The sequence below is a fragment of the Brassica napus genome, chromosome C9, assembly GCF_020379485.1.
Source record: "Brassica napus cultivar Da-Ae chromosome C9, Da-Ae, whole genome shotgun sequence".
In the NCBI taxonomy this organism is placed as follows: Eukaryota; Viridiplantae; Streptophyta; class Magnoliopsida; order Brassicales; family Brassicaceae; genus Brassica; species Brassica napus.
The window spans coordinates 1,846,492-1,864,510 of record NC_063452.1 but is presented as its reverse complement, the minus strand read 5'-3'; the positions used below and the strand labels follow the sequence as shown (position 1 = coordinate 1,864,510).

General features: G+C 33.5%; 1 protein-coding gene, 1 long non-coding RNA gene and 1 pseudogene across 5 annotated transcripts; 1 reads left to right on the top strand and 2 right to left on the bottom strand.

Moving 5' to 3' along the window:
- Positions 1 to 1,090: 1,090 nt before the first annotated feature.
- On the bottom strand, positions 1,091 to 3,494 carry LOC106414042 (putative serine/threonine-protein kinase). 2 transcript variants are annotated; one of them, XM_048769615.1, is made up of 8 exons: positions 3,177 to 3,494; positions 2,853 to 3,063; positions 2,573 to 2,778; positions 2,374 to 2,500; positions 2,208 to 2,282; positions 1,953 to 2,142; positions 1,749 to 1,881; positions 1,091 to 1,657 (listed from the first exon to the last, which is right to left on the bottom strand). In XM_048769615.1, the coding sequence occupies exons 2-8, from the start codon at positions 3,052 to 3,054 to the stop codon at positions 1,394 to 1,396; spliced, it is 1,197 nt and encodes a 398-aa protein (XP_048625572.1). In that variant the 5' UTR covers positions 3,055 to 3,063; positions 3,177 to 3,494; the 3' UTR covers positions 1,091 to 1,393. The 2 variants fall into 2 exon arrangements, with proteins under 2 accessions (XP_048625572.1, XP_013710212.2); XM_013854758.3 differs by having other exon boundaries at positions 2,573 to 2,781; positions 3,177 to 3,491.
- A 5,339-nt stretch (positions 3,495 to 8,833) lies between these two features.
- On the bottom strand, positions 8,834 to 10,618 carry LOC106376381. 3 transcript variants are annotated; one of them, XR_007329191.1, is made up of 5 exons: positions 10,522 to 10,618; positions 10,249 to 10,338; positions 10,074 to 10,170; positions 9,802 to 9,879; positions 8,834 to 9,639 (listed from the first exon to the last, which is right to left on the bottom strand). It is a non-coding gene; the product is annotated as an uncharacterized LOC106376381 (long non-coding RNA). The 3 variants fall into 3 exon arrangements; XR_002661529.2 differs by having other exon boundaries at positions 10,407 to 10,590; XR_007329190.1 differs by having other exon boundaries at positions 8,834 to 9,105; positions 10,407 to 10,585.
- A 3,233-nt stretch (positions 10,619 to 13,851) lies between these two features.
- Positions 13,852 to 16,368, top strand: LOC125593488 (annotated as a pseudogene).
- The last annotated feature ends 1,651 nt before the right edge of the window (positions 16,369 to 18,019 follow it).

The following is an 18,019-nucleotide window of genomic DNA, read 5'->3' as shown; positions in this document are numbered from 1 at the left end:
ATGGGTCTAGAGGAAGCAGCAGGATTGAAACAGTTACCAACGGCGTTAGGATGCGTCTCCGTTCTTCACTGCTGTCGTATTAGGGTTAGCAAAACTCAGACTTATCCGGCCAATTACGCTTTCTTTATCACAGCCCAATAACATGTAAAATAACGAAGCCCAATAAGATGATGTTAATGAAACGCTGCGTTTCTTCTCCTTGGACACGTGGCAGCACTACAAACCTCGATTTTCTGACCTGGCGCTGACGTGGATGCACAGGAGTGAAGCAAACATATTTTTATATATATAAATATATAGATTACTAACAGATCTTCTGACTATTTGGTGTATTTATTTTCGACCAAATCTTATTTTGAATGTCTTTTACACTCCCTTATCAAAAGTGTAAATATGCGAGTAGTATCAATCAACAGTAATGTTTTTTTGTTCCTTCGTGAGGTCAATATCTAGAAGATAGATAAACGAGACCCACCACCATCATTTACGTTTTCACCATCCACAGGAAGTCTTTATCATTATATCTTTCCTCCCGACACAAAATCAGACCCATACATGATTTTCGATCTGTTCAAAGCCTGTCTATAGTTCTGTGTACCCACAAAGGTTTTTAGCAAAACTAGGGACAGTGGTTACTAAAAAACAGAGCTCTGAGTCAAATTTTGCAATAAGTCATGAGACAAGAAAACAGAGTTGCATGACAAAATTTCACTACCAATTTGGAATTGGAATCTTTTGACAATTTGGTTGTTGTTGTCTCTTTGGCTATAAACGGCTATAACGCATATAGGTAGGTTGAATGAAAGCTAAGGTCAATTTATTTTCCATAAATTGTTACTTTATATGAAAAGTAACTCTCAGCGTTTGGGTCCAAACATAATACGTAGTAGTAGGGTTCTTGAAACAGGAGATCGTTATCATCTTCTGCTAGTTCAACTGTTAACCAATGTGATTCTTTTGATAAAGACCAGCTTGGTTGGGTCTAACTATAACATTTAATGAAGAAAGTAAACTCTAATGTTGCTGGTCCAAACTTGATATTTAATGATATAGCGAGTGTCTATTTTTGTTTATGGCAACAATAACAAAAAGAATCCCACACCATTCCACTCTTTGCTTCCTCCATATCATCAATAAATAATGTTTTTACAAAGTTACATTTTCTGCACTCACTGTCAAAAATAATCTGCTGAAAGTAACCACCAATGGAAGTAAAATAGGGAAAAAAAACAAACGAATAATAAGAATAGTTCAGCTGTTGTTTGTACACTTAACACAAAAACAGCTGATCAATCTTCATCCTCTTAAGATCTCTGATTAGTTTTTGTCTCAGAGAATCAGAGATCTTATATATAAATAAATATAAATGCAAAGATGATTCCAATTTTTTTCATCAGTTTGATGATTTAAAAAGCTGACTTCCAAGTGTAACAGTAGGAGTACCTTCACCCATTACTGTTGTTAAGCTCACTTCCTTATCCAATATTCTCTCCAATTCTGCCACAACATAACTCATTGCTGGTCTCTTCTCGCTTGAAACATTAAGACACCTCAGTGTCAGTGTAATAACCTCCTCCACTCCTTCTGCTGTGTATGTACCACCTAGTCTCTCATCTATCATCATGGGTATATCCTTGTAATCCCTTATGTTTTGCATCTGCACAATCAGTAAGATCACTCCAAGTGCATACAAGTCAGATTCAAGATACACTTTCATTATCCAACATTTTGTGATAGTGATTACATACCCATTCTACTAGAGTTTGTGTTGAGCTTGAAGGGGATGGTTCTGATGCTTCTCTTCCACTTACTAACTCCAAGAGGAATACCCCAAAAGCATAGACATCACTCTTCTCTGAAAATCTTCTGAACTCTTGAACCCTGACACAGTGAAGAAAGTTTGAGAAACTTGGATACAAAATGTGATCCAAAAAGGTAAAGAGTTAGATTACTCTGGTGAGAGGAAGATCTGGTCTGCAGCATCAAGAGACGATGTACCAACAACAACATCATCTCTTCCCAAGAAGTTACGGACTCCAGCATCCGCAACTCTGGCAATGAAATTCTCATCCACAAGAACATTAGCTGTTTTGAAGTCCTTGTGTATCAACCTAGGACTCAGTGAGTGAAGATGTGCCAAGCCTAAATATACAAAAAGGGATCAAGACACAAGAACTCATTTTGATTCTATGAGAAAGGCAATTTACCTTTAGCTGCTCCTATAGATATGGCAAGCCTATTCCTGAACTCTAGTCTATTTCCAGATACTTTATCACCAGCACCTAATCAAAGAAAAGATCCAAATGATGATTACATTGTCTACTAAACACACATTATCAAATTGAATAGTTACCAAAAAGGACAGAGAGTTACCGTACAGGTGACTGGAAACACTTCCGTTAGGAACATACTCGTAGACAAGAAACTGCGTGTTGTTTTCTTGGCAATAACCCAAAAGAGTAACAAGATTACGATGATTAATAGACGATAGATAACGAACCTGGAATCCCAAAAAAATACCTTGTAAGCTTCTTCAAAACACTTTGTTCTAAGTTCATAACCAAACGCTGACCTCGTTAACAAACTCTTGTGTTGGCAAGCCTGGACGTTTCTTGATGGCCACAAGAACACCATCTTGATGCAAACCTTTGTAAACCTCGCCGAATTTGCCTATACCAATAAGGCTTTTGTTGGTGAAACTCTTGGTGGCTTGAGCAAGTTCCTCCACCTTAAACCTTCTTGCTTCTCTCATTGACAAGTCCATTGCAACACTTCTTCCTTCTGAAAACATCATCCAAGAAAGTCAAGAGAGAGAGAGAGAGAGAGATTGGTTTTGTATGTGATGTATGTACCTTGAGTTGATGGATCAGAAGAGCCTGACTCAGAAGTTCTTGATGCATTTTTGCGACGAAAGATGCAAAACCATAGGAGAAAAACCAAGAGAGCAGACAATGCAAGAGCTCCAACAGCACCTCCAATGGCTGCTGTAAGAGGAACGGCTGACATTTGTATACAAAATAGCTTCTCAGCGATGCTCCAAACTTTTACTACCATGCGATAAACCTGTACCAGAAAAAAAGATTAAAAAAAAGATAATCCAAGGTTTGTGATACATCTTTTGAATCAATCCAACATGCAGTAAATAAGAATCTTGAAAAATATTGACAGATCTTTACTTCATCGGAGATTACATATCACAAGAATCTGCAGAAGATTTGGTGTGAAAATGTTAAAAAGGGAGAGTTCGAGAAGAAAAGGAGCTTTGAAACATCAAATCTATCTCCGCGGCAGTTTCTAGAACTCGAACGTGAAGAGAAGATAATGAAAACAAGTCTTGTGTCGGAACTCAGACAATGCCGACAGAAAGTGACATCGCGCAGACAACAACTCTCTCTCTCTCTCTTAAGACTGAACCAACAACAAATTTACTACTGTTTTTATTTTTAATGGCTTTCTAATTGACATTAACAGAGTTTTTACTCTTCTCCAACAAGTCAACAACCAGAATAAAATGAGAACCTCTGAACACAAGAACCCTTGAATGAAACAAGGAAGAAGGATGTAAAACATTATCAAGATTACCTTGGAGTACTACAAAATGATTCTACAAAGTTTATATATATTTTGTTTTTTTTACTTTTTCTTTCTACTCTTGAGCTCAGGTACAAAGTTTATATTCTCAAAAACAGAATAAGATTTTACTAAATTATGATATTACTATCAATTATTAAAGGAATTCTAATACGAATATTTTAACACAATAATGTCCATAATCAAGGTGACTGTTATATGATTGGTATCAAGTCCTTATAACTCTTGATTATGTCTCCATTACTAACAAACTAGGTAGAGCTTGCGCGGGTGACAGTGTTCAAAAAATAATTTTGGTTATGATACATTATAGACAACATGTACAATATGTAATGTTCAACCCATCAATTTAATTTAATACGTAACACATATATTTTACTCCCTCCATACACAAATTATTGATGTTTAACTTTTTTCCTTGTATACAAAAATTGATGTTTTATATTTAAAACTAAAAAATAAATTTAAATTTAAAAATTTGAGTGGTAAACATTATTAGAAAACAATTAAAACTAACCAAACTTAATAAATAAAAGTGTGTATTTAATTTTTTTAATATATGTATAAATCTTAAAACATCAATTTTATTTTTTAAATCCAGAAAAAGTATCGTACATTCTGGTAACAAGGAAGAAGGATGTAAAACATTATCAATATTACCTTGGAGTACTACAAAATGATTCTACAAAGGTTATATTCTCAAAAACAGAATAAAATTTTACTAAATTATGATATTACAATCAAATATTAAAGGATTTTTTTTTTTTGGCACGGCAATTCTATTACTCAGAATTATTAAAGGAAATCTAATAAGAATATTTTAACATAATAATGTCCATAATCAAGGTGACTGATATATGATTGGTATCAATTCCTTGTAAATCTTGATTATGTCTCCATTACTAACAAATTAAGAAACTAAAATACAGCAATGCTTGGTAAGCAACTATGGAGGCTAATTGAGAAAGCAAATACTTTGTTCTCAAGAGTCTTCAAAGGACGGTATTATAGAAATGCTTCACCCCTGGAACCGATCCGTTCTTACTCCCCGTCGTATGGCTGGAGGAGTATTACTTCTGCTAGATCTCTGGTTTGTAAAAGACTAATTAAGAGGGTGGGAACAGAAACATCTATCTCTGTATGGAATGATCATTGGATCCCAGCCACTCGCCCGAGACCAGCAAACAAAAATTCTCATAACATTTATCCGGACCTCACAGTGGATTCCCTCATCAATCCGGAATCTCGCTCATGGAATGTACAGGCAATAAGGGCTCTCGTGGATCCGAGGGATGCAAAAATTATTGAAAGTATTCCTTTAAGTAGGAACCAGATTGCGGGTAGAAATGGCTGGCATTTTACTAATAATGGAAAATATCCAGTTCAGTCAGGTTATCAGGTTGAACGAGTTTATCCTGACAGAGTAAAACCTCCTGATTTATATGGCCCCACAGTGGATATACTTAAAGCTTTCTGCTGGAAAGTGCGGTGTCCACCAAAGATAAAGCACTTTTTATGGCAATTGGTGTCAGGATGTATTTCGGTAATGAAAAATCTAAAGACAAGAGGATTAAAAGGAGATATATGTTGTGATCGCTGTGGAGATCTGGAAGAATCAATAAATCATGTATTTTTTGAATGTCCCCCTGCACATCAAGTGTGGGCCCTATCCAAGATTCCGTCATCACCTAATATTTTCCCTAACAGCTCTTTATTTGCTAATATGGATCATCTCTTTTGGAGAGTGCAACCGAAAATGGATGATCATCAGTTTGCATGGATTCTATGGTATATCTGGAAAGCTCGCAATAATAAAGTTTTCAATAATTTGGATATTGATCCGCGGGACACTCTAAATCTAGCTGAAGTGGAATCATCACTCTGGGCAAAAGCACAAGTAGGAAATGAACCAACGAGGGGGCCTTCGGTACAAACCATCTCTCCCTTAGAGACATTGGGTCGATGGTGTTTTATTGATGGATCATGGAAGGATAAAGAGTTAATGTCAGGGCAAGGCTGGTATAGTACTCTACCGGGGTTTGATGGTTTATTGGGGGCAAGGAATGTAAGGGCATGCCTCTCTCCCCTTCATTCGGAGGTGGAGGCTTTGATTTGGGCTATGAAATGTATAAAAAACTTAAGACAGTTCCAGGTTACGTTTGCAACAGATTGTTCTCAATTGGTGAAGATAGTTTCAGAACCAGAAGAATGACCAGCATTTGAAAGCTATTTGGAAGATATCAAGCTCCTCAAAGGAAGCTTTCTCAACGCAGACATTGTCCATGTACCTCGGACGGCGAATCTTTGGGCGGATAGATTAGCACGTAGTGCAAGGAAGCAACTGTCCTTTGTCGTTCACATGGAGAGTTACCAACTTAGTTTACAGAGTCAACATGAGTATGTAAATTTCTTGCTGTCAAAAAAAAAAAAAAAAAAAAACTAAAACCACCATGTCATGCAGTTTCAGCCCGCCGCAAATGTAAATGATACGAACACACTCACGCCACCATGTCTGTACCTTCTTTTATTTATTCCGCAAATCTCTCTCCTTTTTTCTTTAATTCTTTCCTTTTTGCATGTTTTTTAGTCCATAGATTTTACTTGGATGCTAGACTTACCAAAAAATATTTACTTGAATGTCAATTACAGATTTGATTTTCTTTAGATCAATAAATGTAATTGGTTCACACTTTCTCCGGCACAAAAATAATGGAATCACTGGTTGTCCATCACAATAAACGAAATTGTACAGATCATATCTTTACTTTCATATTGATAACTTTTGTAATAAATTCTCATTTTCCCTAGTTTTGCGGTTAATTTGTACAGCTAATTTTAACCCCTGTATTGAGAAAAAAAAAAGAATATGCAGTATTATTAAATCACTAGTGGTATTACGCGCCGGGTTCGTATGTTTTTTTCTTAAATGAATTCACAATTCATTTTATGGTCTTAGTAAACAAAATATGTTCTAAAATATGAAAATAAAAATACGTCGAAAGAGATTCATTTTTTTATGATTCATTTGATAGTGGTTAGCGACCATAGTGTGTTACTTTGTTTTGAAGATACTTAGTTCAAAGTAAAATAGCATAAGTGGTTGTGACTAATGAATTCAATAAAAATATAATAAAAATCTGATAATCGTAACAAAGTTAGTTGGAATTTAAACATATAGTAAAATTGATGTTTTATTTATAGAACATACTTACAGTGTTAAGTATTATGTGAACATTATATAAAAGGAACGCTCTTGAAATTTTATTTTAGAGAGTAATCTGAATTTAAACGTGTGTGATGAAGTTTTGTTCATATATTCTTCTTATTTGATTTTTGGAATGAAACTAACTCTAGCAATAGAACATATTAGTAAAAGAGGAAAAACATTTATATCTTTTGTTTGAAAATAATAACGAAAATCAAAAACAGTTTGTAAATAAAACAGAAAATTGAAACATAAGAAACCCTTTATAAATTGTAATAATGATGAATCATAGATGAATTTTTCTACATATGGGACAACTTATGTTTGTACAAAGCCATTGATCAATGCAGTAGAAATGGAAAGTATGGCCGCAAGTAAAAGAGCATAGATAGGTTCCGTTGTTGCAGCTTTCACGATTTCGTAAGTAGACGGTACATATAACTTTCATAACCAAAAAAATAATTTGCAGATTCAGGAGCGGCCGCATGTCCAAAAATGTCCACCCTCCCTCGTGACGTGGCGGTATGTGAAAAAAGAAAAGACAACTTTATTAGCATAGATATTCCATTTACCGCTAACAAAATAAAAATTGAACTACTGTAGTAGAATATAATAAATAAAGTTTCGAATGTTTACAAACCGTACCGAACCGCACGGCTGTTAATAGCAACATAAATCTTTACATATATATGTATGTATATTTTTGTTATTATTAAGAGCACACCACAATTGTTTCACACTTGTTATCTATGTTATCATTTAGACTCTAAGTTAAGTAGACACTATTAAAAAAGTTAATATTATTGTTTTATAGTTTGTTTGTATGTTTAAATATTTTATGATCAAGTAGACCATCTACTTCATATAACCGATTATAATTTTCAAAACAGTTGCTATTGATTACTTTTAGAAAATGGTTAAATGGTTTTTTTATTATATATATTTTGGTTAGGTTTATATGAGCATAATATTTTTTTTTGTTTTTTTAATTAAAGTTTCATTAGTTAGATTTAATTTTTTGTGATGGGGTGTTACAATATTAGAATACTAAAGATGATGTGCCATCACGACCCATTTTTTTGTCTATAAATTGTAATAGGTTTAAAGTAAAAAAAATTAACTTAAACATTAATGTGATTTTATTTTATGTATTCAACTTGTTATAATATTTGATAAATTTAGTTTAATTATTTGAGAGATTATATCTTGAATACCGAAATTTATAATTTGATGACTAATAACATTGGCTCAGTAAATATTGAAGCTATATTTTATTTGAATACCTTAATTTGTTCATTATTTAATTTTAGTAAATAATCTGTTTATTTTATAAATAATTTAAAAATAGGTAAGAGACTTTTAATATGAATGCATTCTATGTTTAGGTATTACAATAAAAATACGTTGGATACATTAGCGCATTAACATATGTAAATGTATTGATCATTGGTTGCGTAGAAGATTACAGACCTGAGACCTTTCATATCTGTTACATTTGAAACATACATCTATTATCACTTTAAGCTCTTAAGTAAACACTTATAAGAAAATAGAGTTGGAAATTTGAAAACCTTATCGAAATTCATCGAGGATGCTTTAACCTAAAGTTGATCTTACCCAAGGTGCGTTGGGCTAGTGGTTTAGTGCTTGGAGTAGGTTCCATTGCACCCCTAGTTCGATTCCCATGGGGAGGGGTGCTTTACGCCATGTTATCGGTATCAGCGCCGGCCGGCCCCGGGCCTGGGGTGGGATTAAGGCCGAAGGCCCGAACCCATCCTAGTCTACCAAAAAAAAAAAAAAAAAAAAAAAACCTAAAGTTGATCTTGATATGAACGTAGCTGGTATTAGCTAAATTTATGATGAATGATTTAACCTAAAATATGGAAATTAATTTAAAGGTAACATTGGTTGATGGGGGTGGAGACTCCTAAATCAATTAAAATGATCTAATAATAAGTTTTATTGGAAGTAGTCAAAAGCCATAAACATATCTTAAGTAATGATATATGATAAATTGTTTCAGTGGTCCAAACCACAAACGACAATGATTCGTTTATTTTTCTTTAAGATAATGTATTAGATAATGTATTTTATAAGACAAAATAGTATAAAATATGAGCAAGACAGAAACAGTATAAAGATATGAGTACGCTTATGTACAAAATGTATTCTCATGCCATCCCCTGCTAGAGAATCAGTTGAGTTTATATTTCTCGGTCAACTTGCCTTTGGTATTCCTACATCATTTCATTAAGTGACGCCATCGTATAGTTTGCACATTCACTACACCAGTGTTCTTCAGCCAACATCTGCAATGAGATTTCAATTAAAGACATATTTCGTGAGCTATCTCTTAGATAAGAGAGGACCGGATACATAGAGGCAGAAAACCATGCTACAAAGAGTTTTGTATCATCAGACATGATTTATTGATACAGAAGCTGTATCCCTGAAGAAAAAGAGTCGCTTCCTGAGAAAGAGAATCTAGTAGTTCTTAACAGGAAACATGAAAAGAGCATCATTGTATGATATTGTTCCTAGCAAAGCCAAACCCAATGGTTCAAGTTAGCGGAAGTTTTTCTGTTTCTTATAATTGCTTTGTAAGAAAAATCTTCAGCATTTGAAGAAACATAGAGCATCAACTGTCATGTTGACTGCTTAACAAAAATCAAAGCTTCTGCATTAGAGATATCTACTAATCTGACCAGGAAGAAATAAGCCAAAATTATGTATAGTTGTCAAAAGAAAATAGCTTGGAATTTTTTTTACAGAGTCATCACCTTGCTTGAAAAAAGTTGTTCTCGAGCTATGTAAGTCGTGAAATGTCTCTCGACCAAAATTCCCTTTTCCAGAGGAAAAAAAAAACTGATTCTGACTTACGAAAATAAAAGAAATTTTTCACAAACCTCAATTATGGTGATGAACAGTAATACACCACATCTGATATGAGCTTCGATTTAATCGAGGATATATTCTCCTTATTTAGTCAACTGACCGTTTTTTACCTTTGTATATCATTGAGAGGCACTGCCTTTTCTTTCACTCATCCCTTCATGTAGCTTTGAGTTCTGACTGTGTTAAACCTGCAAAGAAATTAGAGTGTTAGTTCACACTTGAGATACGATTCTTGAGTGGTATTAGCGATTGAACAAAGAGCCGTCAGATAGCCACATATTGCAAGAGACATGTGAGGCATGCTGGGAGGAATAAAGGAGGCATGCTTGAGAAGCCATGACTTTACTCAAAGAAAAAGAATCAATTTTCTACAATTGCCTACGTTCTCAGGTCTACATTATGGTGAACCGGGCCTGTTTCTCCCCTTGCGTTGCTAAGCCTGGCGCGAAGCGAAGGGATTGGATTTCACCTCCCCAATACTGTAAACCAATAATAATATTAAAAATCCAGAAACCATTCAAACACGATTGTAGACTGGAATCTGAGAAAATTCAAACCTGAATAAACGCTGCCGATCAGCTCTTGTTTTTTTTACGGACTGAAAGCACAAACCCAAGTCGAGTTGCAGTCGATCGACGAAACCAAATCTGCAAAAAAAAGGAAATAAGAAATATCACCAAAAAATCGTAAAATTTTTCTAAGCGTATGAAGAGACCTTTCGCCAGTTAGGTAACGAAGAGTCTGAGCTCGAATTAATAATGCAGCGAGTGGGATGACCATGTTAATGGTCTGATTAAAGGAGAAAATTAATGGGAAAGAGAAGACGTTACAAGAATCTAATCGGAGGCGGCTAGGATGAAAGACGTCATGTGCTTGACAGACAAACAAATGGGCTTGAACAAACAAACCTGATATTAGCCCATAATATTTTTCAGAATTATCTTGCGAACTAAAAATTAGGATAATTATTTTTTTATGTGACAGGTGGCACAAGAATGTCCATATGTGCTTGCTGACGTGGACGCAGAAGGTGGGAGAAAAGTCTGTTTTATTATTATAGATAATCTATATTAAAATAGAAGTACTTTAAATTTTTGTTTGGCAACATAAATGACAGTTAAAAAAAATATAGTGTTGTTTGGAAACATGGATAACAATATATTAAAGAAAAAAAGTAACGAGCTTATGTTATCAAGAAAAATTGGAAATTCATTATATTATTAAGACTATATATATGGACCAGCTTTAAAATATACAAAAATGGCTGGCTCAATCTAATTACCAAAAAGCATCTTTGTCTAAAATAATCATAAAACAAAATTTAAATTTTATATACATACTTCAAATCAAAATATTAATTTAAAATTGATTTATATCAAAAATTAATTCAAAAATATACATATATTCAAAAATTGATTTTACTAAAATGTTTTTTTATAACCATTATAAAAATGTTTTAATTAAATATATTTAAGAAAAATACAATACAAAGCAATTTCAAACACCAACGTAAATTATGATTTTTATATTTCATATTAAGTTTATTGGCGGAAACAAAATCGACATTGTGGGCTGAGGCACAAGTTGTGAATGACCAGAGGATGCCACCACCAATAATAGATATGATATTGTCGTCGATCCCAGGAAGATGGTGTTTCACAGATGGCTCGTGGAAAGAGGGGGTTACTTTTTCAGGGCAAGGTTGGCTTAGTACTTTGGAAGGTTTTAATGGATTGTTGGGGGCGAGGAATGTTCGGGCTAGTCTTTCGCCTCTTCATGCGGAGATGGAAGCGCTACTATGGGCAATGGAATGTATGAGGAATTTACGTCAATTTCAGGTCACGTTTGCAACAGATTGTTCTCAATTGGTGAAGATGGTTTTGGAACCAGAAGAATGGCCAGCTTTTGCAAATTATTTGGATGATATCAAGATCCTGAAAGAGAGTTTCACCCGATCAGAGCTTATCTATGTACCACGAACGCACAATTCAAAGGCGGATAGTCTAGCACGCAGTGCTAGAAAGCAATCGTCTTTCGTCGTTCACATGGATGAAGATTACCCGGTTTGGTTTACAGAGTCAGTATGAGTCTGTATTGTTGATGACAAAAAAAAAAAAAAAAAATTCATACTAAGTTTTAAAAATATAATATATATGATTATTTATATGATGGTACATATAAAATACTATTAATTATATGATTACTTATATGATGGTAGGTAAAAAAACACGATTAATTATATGATGACACATATATGATATTTAATAGTGACATGAAAAAATAAATAACAACATATTCTTGCAATATTATATTTTTATCTTATTAAAGTAGAAGTACCTTTGGGAATGTTTGGAAACAAGAATAACATAATTAAAAAGAAATATAATATTGTTTGAAAATATGGATAGCAATATACTAAAAATGAGCATATGTTATTAAAAGAATTGAAGTCCACTATATTTTTTTTATAAATTATCTGTTTGCACCAGATTTAAAATATACGAAAATGACTTAATCTATTTTTTTGTGCAACTGGTCCAATCTAATTAACTAAAAACATATTTTGTCTAAATTAATCATTAAACAAAATTCAAAACAAAAATTGATTCAAAAATAAACATGTATTCAAAAATTGATTTTTACTAATATATTTTCCAATAACCATTATAAAATTGTTTTCAATATATATAAAAATATAATACAAAAGAACTAATAGATTGAGTAAACCTTCTTTCTAATTTTTTTTTATGGACCACTGAAATAGAATTAGATATACAATACTATAAATAGCTATAATATTTGAGTTACAATATCAAATAAACAATGAAACAAAAAAAAATTAATATATGAATGTATTAGTATTCCTTTATTCGTATTACAAATACAATAATAGTAAAACAATAATATATAATGGGACCATAATTTTTAAAATCCAACAATTACCAATTAGTTATGAATTTATAATATTCTTACAAATTAAAGCAAACACCCCCGCAGACGCAAATACACTTATTTAGTCCAATTAAAGAATTCTTTGGCCGGTTTATTATTTCTCACTAAGGAAACTCCTCTAAGTTCAACAATATATTCGCGTATCTGGCCACATCGAGAAGTGGCGGCTCCTCTATATGCTGTCCATATTACAAGAGAAGTCCTACTCTTTACATCCCTTAATTCACATTTCCACACTATTCTCTTATCTCCTTTCTCCTCAACTGGAAATTTGAATATTTCATTGAGTAATATATGATTGATACCTTTACTTTCGCCTCTGTTGGACCAGCAGGTGACAGCCAGTACATGAGCAGCTCCAAGTTGGTTTTTAAATTGTAAAAAGTTTGGAGTGCATTTGGAAATTTGTCCGGAACTTTCTTTAAAACCATAACACATAACAAGAACTAACATAAAATTAATGAGATGATTCATTTTGGATCTAAAGACTCAATGACCCAAAGTGTAGTATTTATAATTTCTTTTGTGTGATAAATAAGGTAATAGGCTAAATATAGACACGCAAATATAGACCAACCAAACTTATGGTCGGATGAACATTCGGTGTCTAAAAGTAAGGTAAATCCATAAGATCAGATCTAATAAATTAAAAATTTAATGTTGACCACTATAACTAAGGAAACCAAAAAGTCTAAGATTGTCGAGAAGTTACGCAAGCGTAATACCGAGGCCGGCCTCGAGGGGGAAGCCACCTAAGCCAAGGATTAGGGCATTTAAATTAGTGAGGAGAATTTTTTTTTAAAAAAATAAGTATATACATAAAAAAAAAATCTGTAGATTATTTTGTTAAAATATTATCTATTAGGCATATTTAGTTATAATAAGATTTGTCAAACCTTTTAAATATATTAGTAAATTTATATTTTAGATAATAGTTAAAACCCTAATTTTAAAATAGAAACATAACAATTTTTCCTTTTATTCCAAACTTCCAATTTGTTATTTTGTGTCGCCTTGCAGCCTTGCAGCCTTGCAACACTTTTATTTTGCCCAGATTTAAATTCATAAATTAGGTCTTCAATTATTTCAACTCATCCCTTCCATCGCAAGAAGTAGTAAGACGGTACGTTTCTTAGTTCCTCGTTTCTCAGTTGAGATAAAAGCTTAATTATATTTATACTTACTTTTTATTTTTATTTGATAACAAGATGGCACCGTCTGGGACAAGCAAACCATGTGGAATTAAAAAGAATCAGCCATCTGAAGCTCAAAACAGAAATAAAAAGAAGAAGCAAGAAGCACTCATAAAGTCACTACAAGGTTCTATGTCCAAGTTTGTAACGAAAGTTAATAGTACTGGAACTGAGAATTCATCTACTCAAAGAGAAGACAAAGATAAAGATGAGGTTGTAGATGATATTGGTCAGAATGAGGAGCCTGGAAATTCAGAGGAATGTCAAGAAATTTATCAAGATGAAACTGAAAACCAAGATGAAAAGATAAAAGAGCAACAAAATAAAGATGTCTCTGATCCAGGAAATTGGGAAAACATTGATATGGGATTTAGAGACTTGTTGGTTAAGAAGGGTCCTGCGACAAGATTATCAAGTCATCATCAGTTTCCTAAAGACAGCATTGGTAGACATTTTTCGCATGTATTCTATACAAGAGATATGATACACGGAGAGAAAAAAGATAGGCGATGGTTGGTCTACTCAAAAGCTTTAGATTGTTTAGGCATGAGAAAGGTGGTGGTAACTTGGCAACTACAGGATATAATGATTGGAGAAACTTTTCAGCAAGGCTGAAAGAACATGAAGTTTCTCATGATCATGTTATATCTATGACACGATCTGGAGAGAGTTGGAACTGAGATTTAAAGAAAATCAGACAATTGATAAGCATGTTCAAGAAGAACTAAATAGAGAAAAAATCCATTGGAGAGAAGTATTGTTGAGATTATTTGCAGTGGTGAAAACTCTAGCTCAAAGAAACTTGGAGTTTCATGGGGATAATGAAAAACTTGGTGAAGCGAATAATGGAACTTTTTTGGGTCTTATTGAGATGATTGCAGAATTTGATGCAGTGATGAGAGAGCATGTTAGACGAATTGAGAAAAAAAAAATCTATGTGCATTATCTCAGTCATAGGATTCAGAACGAAATGATTGAGATGCTTGGTAAGGAGATCAAAGTTATGATCTTACATAAGATCCGTGAGTCGAAGTATTTCTCCATAATTCTTGATTGTACCCCTGATATCAGTCATAAAGAGCAAATGACTTTGGTTATCCGATGTGTGGATGTTTCTGAAATGCCAACCAAGGATGAGGAATTCTTTTTGACATTTTTGATTGTCAAAGATAAATCAGGAGAAGGGCTTTTTGCTTCGCTCCAAGATGCACTTGTTGAGCTAGAGTTAGACATTGGTGATGTGAGAGGACAGGGCTATGACATGGATCTAATATGAAAGGAAAGAACAAAAGAGTTTAAAAGAGGTTGCTGGAAATCAATCCAAGGGCATTCTTTACACCATGTGGTTGTCACAGTCTTAATTTGGTGCTATGTGATATAGCATCTTCTTCCCCAAAAGTTGTGTCTTTCTTTGGAATTGTTCAGCGAATATATTGCTTATTTTCTTCTTCAACAAACAGGTGGGACATATTGACAGAAAATGTTAAAGGACTAACCCTTAAGTCTTTGTCTCAAACACGTTGGGAAAGTCATGTTGAAAGTGTCAAAGCAATACGGTTTCAAGCTCCAGAAATCAGAGAAGCATTACTTTGTTTGGCAGAAAGTACTGACGACCCAGCAACACGAAGTAGTGCCGAGTCCCTTGCTTTAAGTGAAACACATGGAATTGGAAGTTTCGAGTTCTTGTTTGGTATGGTTGTTTGGTATGACCTTCTTTTTGTTGTCAACACAGTAAGCAAGAGTCTACAATCAGAAAACAGTGATATCAATATTGCAATTCACCTGCTGCAAGGGCCTGTGTCATATTTTCAAAAATATCGAGCGACTGGTTTTGAGGAAGCAAAGGAAGGCTAAGCAAATTGCAGTTGATATGGAGGTTGAAGCTGAATTCCCTGTGAAACAAAAGCGTATCATTAGAAGGAAAAAAACACTATGATGAAGACCCATTGATGAAAATGTGTTATTATCACCAGATGAGAGCTTCAGGATTGATTACTTCAACACACTCATGGATCAAACTTTAGTTTCCCTTGAGTCTAGATTTGAACAATTCCAAAGGTATGAAGAAACTTTTGGATTTTTGTTTGATTTAAAAAAGCTACAGATGCAAGTGAAGATACATTGAAAGCATAATGTTTGAATCTGGAAGCTTCTTTACGGAATGGTACACATTCAAACATAGTTGATGATGATTTGTTTATGGAACTAAAGATTCTTCGAGAATCAATACCCGAAGAATTTCGAAAGCCTATTGAAGTGCTTGATTTTTTGAAAAAAATGGAGGATTGTTATCAAAACACAGAAATTGCTTATCGCATATTATTGACCATTCCGGTGTCGGTTACCACAGCTGAAAGAAGTTTTTCGAAGTTGAAGCTAATAAAGAATTATATGCGGTCTACCATATCACAAGAAAGGTTGAATGAGTTGGCTATGTTATCAATTGAGACTGCTATGGTCGAAAAACTTGACTATAGGAGTTTAATGGATGATTTTGTAGGGGAAAATGCAAGAAGATATATATTTCAGTAATAAGTATTTTTATATCAATGTTTTTTATGAACATATTATGAAATTTGACTTTTTTAATGAAAATTTAAGTTATTTTTTATACTGTTTTGTGATCTTGATAAAACATGTATGAGGGCATAGTTTTAAATTTTGATTGGGGCAATATTAAAGGTTGGCACTGACCGAGAGGGTCTCTTCGCATCACTTACTCTCTTCTTGGTAACATAATGTATTCCATATGTTGGTCTACAGATCGCACGGATTGGCACACTATTAGAGTAGTAAACCAATTAGTCCAATTGTATTTTGGTTTAATTAGTTAAGTGTCTATTACATAAACCGGAATCAGCTCACTGTATAAGGGCTGACTTCCTCTTCCATTTTGTGATCAGTCAACTGAAAGTTTATCACACAAATTCATCTTGTTTTCTTATAAAACCGAGGTTACGCCTTCTACATTTTCAGTTAATTTTTTGTGCTTAATTATTTCACCCTTTATATTATAATTAATTAATTATTGCACAGTTCTGTATTTTTTTTTTATTTTAGAGTGTTACTAGTTAAAACCCCTGTTCGAAAACGCGGCCGTTTAGCCGCTATACGGAGATTGACCGCGGTGAATATGCTCAAATTGGTGTAGCTAGACGTTGAGCAACCGTAACCATAGAGAAAGACAAATTTAAATATATTTTGAAAGTATGAACAACTGTTGGTTTAACTTGTACTGTTGCATTTAAGTACTGATTAGAAAGCAAAATAAAGAATTAATGTTGTTATTAATGACAAATATATATCGAGCGAACAAACATTAATAAAATGTTCTTTTATGTAAATAAAAAAATTCAACAAACGCACTTTTGACGAAATAAATAAATCTATATTATAATAGATGAATTTTTGCTCTTTCCTTAGGATGTTCACTTCAGCATTTCATTAATTTTGGTGAGACCTATCTTTATGCTTTTGTTTTAATATATTATATATTCGTAAAAAATTACAATAAATATCACTTAGTGCATCGGTTTACACATCTTTAAAAAGGCTAACAATCCGGGTTCAAATAGAAATCATGGGTGTTTTGCATGTTTTTATGATTAAATTTAATTAAAAGAAATTATGACTTTTACAATCTTCTTTTTTAGATTTTTAGGTTTTCTGCAATATAGACTTCGACGGCTCATAAACTTTCACGAGTTATACATCAATTTCCTCGTTTTTATCATTTTCATGAAAACATCACGAATCTTTATATATACTACTCGATGATAGGATGAAACGAGTAAAAACTAATTTTTTTTAAGAATCCTGATTTTCGGACCGAATCAGTCTAAATCATCACCGTTGGTGCCCGAGTTACGTTTTTCCGGCGATTTTACGCCCCTCGGCGGTGAGTTTCGAACAGAGTTGTGTAATGAATTAATGGTCGTTAGGTTATTTTAATTAACTCGCGGCCTATCGCACCCAGTTTCTACATAAGCCTTAAAAGGTAAGGCTGATGCGTCAGACAGACCCAAAGAAGCCTCCTAATCGTCTATTCTTTTTCACTGTCTCTAAACTAGGGCCTAGGGTTCTCCCACTTTGTCGCTTAACTCTCACCTCCGATGATAAACCATTACACTCTAAACCGCTCTTTTCAGTGTTCTGTATCATTGAAACTCTTTAAATTGATAGA